General features: G+C 44.0%; 1 protein-coding gene across 1 annotated transcript in view; it reads left to right on the forward strand.

Annotated features, from left to right (window-relative positions):
• LOC127028862 (NAD(P) transhydrogenase, mitochondrial-like) overlaps positions 1 to 13998 on the forward strand; it is a 58541-nt gene that overhangs the window by 15385 nt on the left and 29158 nt on the right. Inside the window, exons 8-12 of the mRNA XM_050914520.1 lie at positions 1431 to 1622; positions 2779 to 2932; positions 10646 to 10807; positions 11551 to 11661; positions 12454 to 12599. Of these exons, the coding sequence (XP_050770477.1) occupies positions 1431 to 1622; positions 2779 to 2932; positions 10646 to 10807; positions 11551 to 11661; positions 12454 to 12599 (765 nt within the window). The remainder of the gene's footprint in view (positions 1 to 1430; positions 1623 to 2778; positions 2933 to 10645; positions 10808 to 11550; positions 11662 to 12453; positions 12600 to 13998) is intronic.

The following is a 13998-nucleotide window of genomic DNA, read 5'->3' on the forward strand; positions in this document are numbered from 1 at the left end:
CACAACTGGAGGTTACAATCCCTGTCACAGGTACAGCTAAACAGGTTCAGACTATGTCAGTGTTTACTTCAGTGCAAAGTCTCTGGCTTAGCTCAATATAATTTCAGCTTCAGGAGGGTGCTGTCTTCGTATGTCTCTAGCTTCACCAACATGAGTGTGTCTGCCCTAGAGTATCCAAACCATTTGTAACCCAAACTAGGAGTAGCATGAATTGGTTCATTAAACTAAGCAAATTTGCCATGGACTGAGCTAACTACTTTGTTTTTGCTCCAGTGTTCATTGGCTCAGTTGAGAGCTTGTTTTCTGTTTTTTTGGGCTTTATTTTTGGTACTTGTGAGAAATCTACTAGCAGTTATAGAAATCTGGGTGATGAGATTTCAAGTAGCAGATTTCCAAGTTTGTTATTTGGTAATGTAAGGGCATAATGCTGTTGTTATTCTGCTCTAGGGAAGCCTGTAGGACATATTGCTGCCATGGTTGTCCTTAATATGAACAGGGCTGTGTGTGTATATCATGAGTCACGCATTGTATTTGGCTTTGTGGTTTTCTAGGGCTTTTGCTGTCATGGCTTAAAAACTGAAATTAGAGTATGTAGAACAGAAATAAGCAGATACTTCCATGAAGAATTTATATGGAGTGCTTTTAGCTAGAGGAATATTACCCCTGGATATAGCGTACTGGCACTGAGCTGTGGAAAAGAGCAGCAGTGCAGAACTACTAGTAGTGTGCCGGAGCATTGCATTAAGAAGCCAGAGTTCCTGGAAGCATGTATGGATCTTAGCTGTAAGTTGCGAGGAGCAGTGTTTTAACACAAGCCTGCTTGAGCATGAAGAGTGTATGCCAGCCTCAGCTTCCTGCACCTTCTAAAAGCTCAATAGCCTGATAGCCAGGTACACTCACATTTATTCTTTAAACAGTGTGGATATGTTATGTTACATCTTTACATAAATGTGAACCTGGGCATATTACTTGCACTAGCTAGCTCTGAGGAAGCTCTCTTCGCTCCTCTGTCATGTAGAATGTTGCCTCCAGTGCATGTCCTCCGGAAGGACTGAGAAGATGCCAAGCACTGGGCAGGATAATCTGTTACCTGGTTGCTTTAAGAAGCTAAATTCTGAGAGAATGGTAGGATTTGGAGAGGACAAGCTCTTGCACCAATACGTTCTCCTCTCTCTGTAGGCTTGTTGCTAATAGCATTTAAGGTGTTGGGTTTGATCACGTTGAATTTTGTAACTGTTGTGAATAATCCTCCCTCCAACTAATAATGTTAGAGCTGCAGGTAACAGTTTTAGCTGGGGTTAAAAACAGAAATAAATTAAACAGTTTGGATATATATTTCCAGAAGGATGTATTGGAAGAAATGCTGCTTCTTCAGAGATTGAACTAATCCTTAATATTTTACTTGATTATTTTTTTTTTTTTTTCCCCAGGGTGTTACACACATTGGCTACACAGACCTCCCTAGCAGAATGGCTACTCAGGCCAGTACTCTGTATTCCAATAATATTATCAAACTCCTAAAGGCTATTAGTCCTGACAAAGAGAACTTCTACTTTGATCCAAAAGATGAATTTGATTATGGGACTCTGGATCATGTTATTAGAGGAACTGTAGTAATGAAGGTAAGTTAGTAAATATTCTCTTCTTAATTTGTGAGTATATACTTTTACATTTATCAGTGCTGTCTCTTTAAAATGCATTCAAAGATACTGCATGCCAACAGACTTCAGAGGTGGCTTGATGGAGAGTGTGGGTAACTGTGTGTGTGTTCAGCTGAATATTCCTCTGTCCCTTTTTGTGAAGGGAAACCTCTTTGCTTTTGTCTTCTTGTCAAGGTTAAACAAAAACCTAATGTGTCTACTATTGAAAAATAGGAAAAAGATTAAATTTGCATGTTGTATTCACGTGATAAAAGCATAGTTATTTAAAACGTTTTTGAAACATTACTACAGGACCAGAAAAACATTCTTCCTTTATTTTTTTTAAATAAATACATATTTCTGCTCTTATAAGAGTAACTTCAGGAAAAAAACTGGTGGAACTAGAATATGCAGGATAATTTAAGCTCTACTAGGAAATAATAAAATACAAACTTGGGGCATGGGCCAGTATGGGCTCTCCTTGTGCAACTATTAGGAAATAATAATCTGCAGTTTAGGTAAGAAGTATTCATTTCTGTTGAATTTTGCTGCATAATGTTGCCAATGTTTTGTAATGCTTATTAATATCTACTCTGGAGGAGGCTTGTGTTGACTTCAGCTCTCTCAGACCACTAAAGTGGCGTGTACAACTTCTAGGTCTGACAGCTCCAGCAGTTGCTCCTCTAGAGGCCTGGAGAACAGCAAGAAATGTGAAACATCATGTCTGGAACCTTGCTGAGGTCTGGGCAGGCTCTGATTACAGTTCAGATCTGTAGCAGAACTTGGTTTTTTCCAAGACCCTGTTTTATTTTGGATAAATGTTTTCCATTTAAGGAACTTTCCCTCTTTGTTTTGGTTCCTGCTTTCAAGCCCTGTGCTGTGTTTCCGCCAGGTGCTCTTGAACACTGATATTAAATTTTGTCTGAAAAATGTGTAAACCAGTATGGTTAACTTGGTCCGGCTGTACTGTTCATCCAGCCTTGCAAACTTCTGCTGATGCAGGGGAAAAAGGAAGATGTTCTTGTGGCATGGCTCTAGGGTCTTAAGTCTTATCTGAGTTGCAGGATTAAGAAGAGTAGACTCCTCGAACTATAAAGCATCTGCCATGTTAGGGATAACTGTAAACATCTCTTGTCAGGATGGAAAGGTGATTTTCCCAGCACCTCCACCAAATAACATTCCTCAAGGAGCTCCTGTGAAGCAGAAGACTGTGGCAGAGCTGGAAGCAGAAAAAGCAGCTACTATTACACCTTTTAGAAAAACTATGACTAGTGCATCTGTATACACAGCAGGTAGGCAACTTCCAGAGTTGGAGAATCGCTGTAGAGTGTTCCTCATTTGGCTAATACTTTTCAGTGACTCCTCATTTTACTCGTTCAATTTAATAACTGGCTGGTGTATCCTAGTGCAAAATCAGTGTAGTGTAATAATTGCTTTTGAGAGGGGAAAACAAAATTTTAGAAGTTTAACCTAAAGTATTAACATTTCAAACAGTGCTGACTCATGCTTTGTGCGTGTATGTGTATTTGGCTTTATTTAAAAATTCTGAAGGACTCCTGCTAAGGAACTGTGCCCATACTTGGCAGCAGAATCAATTTAATGCCATTGCTTTCTTCAGCTTTGTCCTGGTTTCGGCTAGGATAGAGTTAATTTTCTTCCTAGTAGCTGGTATAGTGCTGTGTTTTGGATTTAGTAGGAAAATAATGTTGATAACACACTGATGTTTTTAGTTGTTGCTAAGTAGTGTTTATACTAAGTCAAGGATTTCTCAGCTTCTCATGGCCAGCCAGCAAGAAGGCTGGAGGGGCACAAGAAGCTGGGAGGGGACACAGCCAGGACAGCTGACCCAAACTGGCCAAAGAGCTATTCCATACCATATGACATCATGCCCAGTATATAAACTGGGGGGAGTTGGCCGGGAGGGGCGGATCGCGGCTCGGGAACTAACTGGGCATCGGTCAACGAGTGGTGAGCAATTGCATTGTGCATCACTTGTTTTGTATAGTTTAATTCTTTTAGTATTATTATTGCCATATTATCATTATCATTGTTTTTCATTCCTTTCTGTCCTATTAAACTGTCTTTATCTCAACCCACGAGGTTTTTTCCCTGATTCTCTCCCCCATCCCAGGGGTGGGGGGGCAGTGAGTGAGCGGCTGCGTGGTGCTTAATTGCCAGCTGAGGTTAAACCATGACAGTCCTTTTTGGCGCCCAACGTGGGGCTCGACGGGTTGAGATAACGGCAAATCTGACTGGAATGTGTTAGAACAAATTTGTTATAAACATTCATTATATTAGTTCAATAGTTGCTGGTCACAATGTTGATGTATTTGCTCTCAAAGTTGGTGCGCTTGTTCTTAAAGGTGCGTTATGTAATGCCTTACTTGCAGTATATGCTCCCTGTTGTGCTGTTTATCACCCGTGGGAACTGGGCCAGAGTTATCATGTTGTTCTACTTTGTAACACTGGCTTATGATACGATAGAATTGCTGGTCATGAAACTAATCTGGTATTTGTACTCAGCATTGCCATCACCTCTGTACTTTGGGAGCCGTCTATCAGAGACTATTAATAATTACACCTTGTACCTTTTCTCATCGGAGAGCCAAGCCACGGGGGAGACACATTTCTTCAGCTTCCCCTTCTCCTCCAGGCAAATTACAGTAGCTCTTGAGAACTTTGAATATCCTTGGGATGTTCAAATCAGCATGTTCCTATCATTATGTCTCCTGAATGTGTTCCAGGTCTTGTTTAAGGTTAAACAACTGTTTAAGAATACCTTTCGGAAATCTGCCCCAAGGCTGGATAGCCATGGGTGGCATGGCATGTGGGAGAATATGGGCAGGTATCTAGAGAACTTCTCACCTCCAATGGTTTGGAACTTCACTCCTGAACAACTACAGGACCCTGATAAAGTGATAGACTATCTGAAAGGAAAATGCTGTGGCGATTCCAAAGAGGCACAACTTATTGCACTGTGCTGGGCCCTGGCTAGTATCTACCAAACACTGCTCGATACTGTGCAGCACCCTCAGGGGGAAGGGAGGGAAAACAGACCGACAGATACTGCGGCTACTCCAACCCCGGCGACAGGCGCTGCAGCTGAACCAGAGAACCAACCTGCGCCGGTAACAGGTTGCCCCTATACAGAAGAAGAAATACACACAAAAAAAATAATCAGTGTGCTTAGTAAGGGATCAAGATGAACCAGGGTCATCACGAGAGCAGGAGGAAGAGGCAGAACCAGAGGTAATCACCTGATCTCTATCCCTGAGTGAGCTGCGGGATATGCGAAAAGATTTCAGCCATTGTCCAGGTGAGCACATTATCACCTGGCTGCTCCGATGCTGGGACAATGGGGCTAGTAGCCTGGAATTAGAGGGTGAGGAAGCCAAGCAGCTGGGATCCCTTTCTAGGGAAGGGGGCATTGATAAGGCGATTGGAAAAGGGACACAAGCCCTCAGCCTCTGGAGGCGACTCCTGTCAAGTGTGAAGGAAAGGTATCCCTTCAAGGAAGATGTTGTATGTCAACCAGGCAAGTGGACCACCATGGAGAAAGGTATCCAGTACCTGAGGGAATTAGCCATGCGGGAGATGGTTTATTATGACCCGGACAATGCACAATTACCCAGAGATCCAGACAAAGTCCAATGCGCATGACCCATGTGGCAGAAGTTTGTATGGAGCGCACCATCGTCGTATGCCAATGCATTGGCAGTACTGACCTGGAAAGATGAAGAGGCACCGATAGTGGATGAAATGGCTTGCCAACTCTGGCAATATGAAGAAAATCTCTCTTCCTGCCTACAGGCCTGCGTCTCGGCTGTGGAAAAACTGTCCAAAGAGTCCGAACAACTGATCAAACTGATCGAAAATTCCTACTCCCCACCTGTACAGACCAATATCTCAGCTATTAGGAGCGAGCATTCCTCTGATCAAGAGAGAGGATATAGAAAGTACACACCACGGGGTACCCTGTGGTTTTACCTGCGTGACCACGGAGAGGATATGAGGAAGTGGGATGGAAAACCTACCTTGGTCCTAGATGCACGGGTACGTGAATTGAAAGGAAAAACAACCAGAAAAGGGGATTCTTCCAGGAAAAATGCTGCTCTGGTTTCCAGCAAGCAATTCCCCAGACAGAGTAGAAGGGCTTCTGACCCTCTTGAAGGGACCGCTAAGTCATTTTTACAGGAAGTGAGTGGAGAATCCTATGACCGGGACTAGAGGGGCCCTGCCTCCAGCCAGGCGGAGGAGAGGGACAACCGGGTTTACTGGACTGTGTGGATTCGATGGCCTGGCACATCCCACCCACAGGAGTATAAGGCTCTAGTAGACACCAGTGCACAGTGTACCCTAATACCATCAAGCTATAAAGGGGTAGAACCCATCTGTATTTCTGGGGTGACAGGGGGATCCCAACAGCTAACTGTATTGGAGGCTGAAATAAGCCTAACTGGGAATGAGTGGCAAAAACACCCCATTGTGACTGGTCCGGAGGCCCCATGCATTCTTGGCATAGATTATCTCAGGAGAGGGTATTTTAAGGACCCAAAGGGGTACCGGTAGGGCTTTTGGTATAGCTGCCTTGGAGACAGAGGGAATTGAACAGTTGTCCACCTTGCCCGGTCTCTCTGAGGACCCTTCTGTTGTGGGGTTGCTGAGGGTCGAAGAACAACAGGTGCCGATTGCTACCACAAGGGTGTGCACCAGGTTAGACTCCCTGATTCCCATCCATAAGCTGATTCGTTGACTGGAGAGCCAAGGAGTGATCAGCAGGACTCGCTCACCCTTTAACAGCCCCATTTGGCCAGTGCGAAAGTCTAATGGAGAATGGAGACTAACAGTAGACTATCGTGGCCTGAATGAAGTCACACCACCGCTGAGTGCTGCCGTGCCAGACATGCTAGAACTTCAATATGAACTGGAGTCAAAAGCAGCCAAGTGGTACGCCACAAGTGATATCGCTAATGCATTTTTCTCAATCCCTTTGGCAGCAGAGTGCCGGCCACAGTTTGCTTTCACTTGGAGGGGCGTCCAGTGCACCTGGAATCGACTGCCCCAGGGGTGGAAACACAGCCCTACCATTTCCTATGGACTGATCCAGACTGCACTGGAACAGGGTGAAGCTCCAGAACACCTGCAATACATTGATGACATCATCGTATGGGGCAACACAGCAGAAGAAGTTTTTGAGAAAGGGGAGAAAATAATCCAAATCCTTCTGAAAGCTGGTTTTGCCATAAAACAAAGTAAGGTGAAGGGACCCACACAGGAGATTCAATTTTTAGGAATAAAATGGCAAGATGGACATCGTCACATCCCAATGGATGTGATCAACAAAATAGCAGCTATGTCTCCACCGACTAGTAAACAGGAAACGCAAGCTTTCTTAGGCGTTGTAGGTTTTTGGAGAATGCATGTTCCAAATTATAGTGACCCGGAAGAAGAATGATTTTGAATGGGGCCCTGAGCAACAACAAGCCTTTGAACAGATTAAACGGGAGATAGTTCATGCAGTAGCCCTTGGGCCAGTCCGGGCAGGACCAGATGTTAAAAATGTGCTCTACGCTGCAGCCGGGGAGAATGGCCCTACCTGGAGCCTCTGGCAGAAAGCACCTGGGGAGACCCGAGGTCGACCCCTAGGGTTTTGGAGTCGGGGATATCGAGGATCTGAGGCCCGCTATACTCCAACTGAAAAGGAGATATTAGCAGCATATGAAGGAGTTTGAGCTGCTTCAGAAGTGGTTGGTACTGAAACACAGCTCCTGTTGGCACCCCGACTGCCAGTGCTGGGCTGGATGTTCAAAGGGAAGGTCCCCTCTACACATCATGCACCTGATGCCACGTGGAGTAAGTGGGTTGCACTGATCACACAATGAAGTCGACTAGGAAACCCCAGTCGCCCAGGAATTCTGGAAGTGATCACAGACTGGCCAGAAGGCAAAGATTTTGGAATATCACCAGAGGAGGAGGTAACGCGTGCTGAAGAGGCCCCAATGTATAATAAAGTGCCAGAAAATGAGAGGCAATATGCCCTGTTCACTGATGGGTCCTGTCGCATTGTAGGAAAGCATCGGAGGTGGAAGGCGGCTGTATGGAGTCCTATGCGACAAGTTGCAGAAACTGCAGAAGGAGAAGGTGAATCGAGTCAGGTTGCAGAGGTGAAAGCTATCCAGCTTCTCATTCAGAAAAATGGCCAATACTTTATACTGACTCATGGATGGTGGCAAATGCTCTGTGGGGGTGGTTGCAGCAATGGAAGCAGAGTAACTGGCAGCACAGAGGTAAACCCATCTGGACTGCCGCATTGTGGCAAGATATTGCTGCCTGGCTAGAGAACCTGGTTGTGAAAGTATGTCATGTAGATGCCCACGTACCCAAGAGCCGGGCCACTGAAGAACATCAAAACAACCAGCAGGTAGACAAGGCTGCTAGGATTGAAGTGGCTCAGGTGGATCTGGTTTGGCAGCATAAGGGTGAATTATTTCTGGCTTGGTGGGCCCATGACACTTCAGGTCATCAGGGAAGAGATGCAACATATAGATGGGCTCGTGATCGAGGGGTGGATTTGACCATGGACACTATCGCACAGGTCATCCATGAATGTGAAACATGCGCTGCAATTAAGCAAGCCAAGCGGTTAAAGCCTCTTTGGTATGGGGGACGATGGCTGAAATACAAATATGGAGAGGCCTGGCAGATTGACTATATCACACTCCCACAAACCCGTCAAGGCAAGCGCCATGTGCTTACAATGGTGGAAGCAACCACCGGATGGGTGGAAACATATCCCGTGCCCCATGCCACCGCCCGGAACACTATCCTGGGCCTTGAGAAGCAAGTCTTATGGCGACATGGCACCCCAGAAAGAATTGAGTCAGACAACGGGACTCATTTCTGAAACAATCTCATAGACACCTGGGCCAAAGAGCACGGCATTGAGTGGGTGTATCACATCCCCTATCATGCACCAGCCTCTGGAAAAATCGAGCGATACAATGGACTGTTAAAGACTACATTGAAAGCAATGGGTGGTGGGACCTTCAAACATTGGGATACACATCTAGCAAAGGCCACCTGGTTAGTCAACACTAGAGGATCTGTCAATCGAGCTGGCCCTGCCCAATCAGAACTTTTACATGCTGTAGAAGGGGATAAAGCCCCTGTAGTGCACATGAAAAATATGCTAGGGAAGACAGTCTGGGTTACTCCTGCCTCAGGCAAAGGCAAACCCATTCGTGGGATTGCTTTTGCTCAAGGGCCTGGGTGCACTTGGTGGGTGATGCGGAAGGATGGGGAAGTCCGATGTGTGCCTCAAGGGGATTTGATTTTAGGTGAGAACAGCCAATAGATTTATCTGTATGATGTTGATTGCTATATAACCCTGCCACTGTATGTCATCACTACTATAGTTGTTATATGCTATATCAACAGTATTACAGTAAGAATTACTTAGATTAATGAAGAATGAACTTTGACAAAACTGAGTGAAGTGCAGTAGTGATGGAACCAGGGCTGACTTCAGCATGCAACAATCCAACACCGCACACCATCCTCCTGCTGCGCCCAATGTCACCCACCCACCGCACCACACCGAAGCCTGATCCTGTTCTGTCGACTGAGCGGACTTCACACCATCCCTCCTGCCCAGACAGACTGTTATGACAGATGGAGCTCAAAGTCATGGACTGAATGAACTCAGCGAACATTTTAAAGGGACATTTAAATGGACATTTTAAAGGCCTATAGACTGCGGGAATGATATCTGTGTGTATATGTGTCAAAAGACAGGAAAAGTGGTGGTGATTAATTGGAAATGCATTGGAAAGTGTGGGACCTGGACATGATGTAGATGGTATAGAATAAGGGGTGGATACTGTCCTGGTTTCGGCTAGGACAGAGTTAATTTTCTTCCTAGTAGCTGGTATAGTGCAGTGTTTTGGATTTAGTAGGAAAATAATGTTGATAACACACTGATGTTTTTAGTTGTTGCTAAGTAGTGTTTATCCTAAGTCAAGGATTTTTCAGCTTCTCATGGCCAGCCAGCAAGAAGGCTGGAGGGGCACAAGAGGCTGGGAGGGGACACCACCAGGACAGCTGACCCAAACTGGCCAAAGGGCTATTCCATACCATATGACATCATGCCCAGTATATAAACTGGGAGGAGTTGGCCGGGAGGGGCAGATTGCTGCTCGGGAACTAACTGTGCATTGGTCAACGAGTGGTGAGCAATTGCATTGTGCATCACTTGTTTTGTATATTCTAATTCTTTTAGTATAATTATTGTCATATTATTATCATTATTTTTCCTTCCTTTCTGTCCTATTAAACTGTCTTTATCTCAACCCATGAGGTTTTTTTGTTTGTTCCCCCCCCCCCCCCAATTCTCTCCCCCATCCCCCTGGGTGGGTGTAGTGAGTGAGCGGCTGCGTGGTGCTTAGTTGCCAGCTGGGGTTAAACCACAACAAGTCTTTAATGTATTGTATGAGATTTAAATGCCCACAATCTACTGAAGTATTGGTAACAAGACATTGTTTTGACAAATAAATATTGGCTTTTCTTGTCACTTGGTATTCTGTGTGCGTCAGAACTGCACAAGGTAATTAATGATTTGAGTATTCTTAATGTTAACCTCTGTTCTTCATACTCTTTGAGTCTTTCAAGTAGTATCTCAACATGATTGTGACTCTCTTACATTTTTGCTATAGAACTGGAGTGTGACAGGAGCCAGTGTTGGGGTAGAAACCTATCTTTGCTCCTTTGTCTGCATGCATAACAAAGATGTCGGTATTATATTTATGGATTTATCTTCTGTTGTAAAAGAGCCACTAGCACTTAAAGAGCCTTGTAGTTGACAAAGATGATCCAGCTGATCTTGAAACAAGTCCATGCACAAAACTCCTTTTTGCTTTTAGCTCAATACTGGACTCTTGTTGTACAGAGTTTAAATGTAAGAAACAATTGAAAAGTTATAGAGAAGTTTCGCTGTGCTTTTCTTCTAGGTTTAGTGGGCATGTTAGGACTGGGCATCGTAGCTCCTAATACTGCTTTCACGCAAATGGTGACGACGTTTGGCCTAGCTGGAATAGTGGGGTACCATACAGTATGGGGTGTGACTCCTGCTCTTCACTCTCCACTCATGTCAGTGACTAATGCTATCTCAGGTAAGTAGCTGTCATACAACTTCTTGTTTTGTATTTGAAATAAACATTGCTCCTTTTACTTGAACTTTAGACAAAAGTCTGCTGATATGCCTTTTAAAATGCTAAAGAGCCTAGTACTACTTTATTTTTTCAAAAGAAAGGCGAATGTAGTGCTGTGTATTTCTTATTTTTATAAGTAATTTTCAACTCTTAAACAAACTTTAAAGCAAACAGTTTTACTTGGAGTGCTGCAGTCTCTCCTTTCATACAACACATCTTTACTCCCAAAATGTTGCCCTGAAAATAACTTGTCTTTCATGTTTTCTGTTTTCTTTTTTTATCCCCTCAAACTATGTGTTTTGAGGAGGGGGGAAAAAAGAAAAATTTCCTAACAGTGACCTGTAAGATTCATAACCTTATAAATATCTAAGATTTTATATATCTGTGTGTGTATATATGTGACAGGTCACGAGTCTGATCTAGTTTGACTGTTAAAACCAAAGTTTCTTTTATCAAACAAGTACTTGGAGGCTGACTGTGCTTGAGGCACTGTACTTCAAAACCACATTCATATACTATGTTTTTCTTTTGAAACATGTTTATATTGCTGAAAAAGATCATGGCAGTCTTTGTTTAAATAGTAATGTGTAGAGTAGGGGTAAAAATTTGAGTTGACTGGTATTTTTTTGACAGGTGGAAGGAAACTTGCTCTAGGTATAGAGCCTTTTAAGGTTTGGTAACACTTTTTTTTCCCTTTTAAATAGGACTGACTGCAGTTGGTGGACTGGTATTGATGGGAGGAAACTATCTCCCTGAAAACACTCCTCAAAGTCTAGCAGTGCTTTCAACCTTTATCTCTTCAGTCAATATTGCAGGTATGAATGTTAGGTGGTTTTTTGTTTGTTTGTTTGTTTTTTTGTTTTTTTTTTTCCTGAGCCTAACTTAAAGCACTTATGTAATTCTTTTAATTCTTCTAGCTCTTACAGTGTGTAGATTCCAGAAATATTCTGGGAATAGGATCTGAGAGCATCCATCAATAAAGAAAAAAAACCCCAAATTTCATGGTAGTTACTGTATCTGGTTCACACATCCTGTGGTGTAACCTTTTTTTAGGGAAGCATTTAAATGTGCATTTTTCTTTTACAGTATTCTTTTAGTGATGACTACATAAAATAGCTTTTTCCTGTATATCCCAAGATGGTACTGCATTTGTCTTTATATTCCTTTTCCCACTTGAAAAATATACTAGTGGCGTAGAACAAAATTCTGCTTGCTCAATCTTCAAAAGTCCCAGCTTCATGAATGAAAAAAGATGTGAAAGTGAGCAATGTGACTTATAAATACTGTTTTTTGCTAGAGTAGACAGGGAAAAGAGCATAGTTATAAACTAAGCTGTACCCTGTACTCAGCGTAGAGTATGGAGCCAGAGCAAGTCCTCCAGGCTTTCATAAATTCCCTCCAAAGGTTAAAAAAGATAACAGGATCTCACCCTGATTACACCTTTGTTTCCTGGTGGTTTTCCAGCTTACTAGCTTTTCAGAGGCTTTATTGGTGTCAGTTGCTAACTTTGTGTGGTAATATGGTTTAACCAAATATTTCTCTTATAGCTTGGCATATGCTTAGTTTTAGATTTTATTTCTTAAAAATTGTTGCTTTCTTCTGGCCAGGTGGGTTTCTAGTTACACAGAGAATGCTGGATATGTTCAAACGTCCCACAGACCCTCCTGAGTACAACTACTTGTACCTACTTCCTGGTGGTGTATTTGTAGGAGGCTATGCAGCTGCTCTCAATGGTGGCTATAATATTGAACAGGTAAGAAGATAACTTTGTGGCGCTCAGCCTGCTGTTCACAGCAAGTTATGCTTCTTCACTGCTTACTCTGTTAAGGAGTAAATAGCAAATTAGCTAATTAAGACCATGGCTATGTATTTCAATAAAGCCAATATGAAGTTGATTAACTTTAAGCCTGTAATCATACCTCAAATGCTGAATCTGCAAATTTTGAAAGCTTCCCCCCCTCCCCCAAAGCAGCAGGTACTTTGTTATTTATTGGACAGTTTTCCTAAATTACAGCTTAAATATTAGAGTGACTATAGAAACCAGTCTTTGGTTTAAATGTTTCTGAAAGTTTAACTTGGAGTGACAGTTAAAGTAGGTATGACATCTGGATGGGATGAGATTTCAGCACAGAGGGATGTACAGGGATTGTACCTATAGCATCTTTTATGGTAGATGGACTTCTGTTTGCATTTAGTTTTAATAGTAAGAAAAATCAATGTGTATTGCTTTCTGTGTTTGGAAAAAGTGAATCCAAGCATAGCTTTATCCTGGGGGCTTGCAATACATTGAGGTTGTGGTGGGTTGACCCTGGCTGGATGCCAGGTGCCCACCAAAGCCGCTCTATCACTCCCCTCCTCAACTGGACAGGGAAGAGAAAATAAAACAAAAGGCTCGTGGGTCGAGATAAGGACAGGGAGATCACTCAGCAATTACCGTCACAGGCAAAACAGACTCAACTTGGGGAAAAATTAGTTTAATTTATTACTAGTCAAATCAGAGCAGGATAATGAGAAATAAAACCAAATCTTAAAAACACCTTCCCCCCACCCCTCCCTTCTTCCCAGGCTTAACTTTACTCCTTATTTTCTCTACCTCCTCCCACCCCGAGTGGCACAGGGGGACAGGGAATGGGGGTTGAGGTCAGTTCATCACATGTTGTTTCTGCCACTCCTCCCTCCTCAGGGGGAGGACTCCTCACACTCTTCCCCTGCTCCAGCATGGGGTCCCTCCCACGGGAGACAGTCCTCCACAAACTTCTCCAATGTGAGTCCTTCCTACAGGCTGCAGTTCTTCACGAACTGCTCCAGCATGGGTCCTTTCCACAGGGTGCAGTCCTTCAGGAACAGACTGCTCCAGCGTGGGTCCCCCATGGGGTCACAAGTCCTGCCAGAAAACCTGCTCCAGCATGGGCTCCTCTCTCCACAGGTCCTGCCAGGAGCCTGCTCCAGCGTGGGCTTCCCACGGGGTCGTAGTGTCCTTTGGGCATCCACCTGCTCCGGCGTGGGGTCCTCCACGGGCTGCAGGTGGATATCTGCTCCACCATGGACCTCCGTGGGCTGCAGGGGGACAGCCTGCCTCACCATGGTCTTCAGCATGGGCTGCAGGGGAATCTCTGCTCCAGTGCCTGGAGCACCTCCTCCCCCTCCTTCTT

The sequence above is a fragment of the Gymnogyps californianus genome, unplaced genomic scaffold (assembly GCF_018139145.2).
Source record: "Gymnogyps californianus isolate 813 unplaced genomic scaffold, ASM1813914v2 HiC_scaffold_45, whole genome shotgun sequence".
Taxonomy (NCBI): Eukaryota; Metazoa; Chordata; class Aves; order Accipitriformes; family Cathartidae; genus Gymnogyps; species Gymnogyps californianus.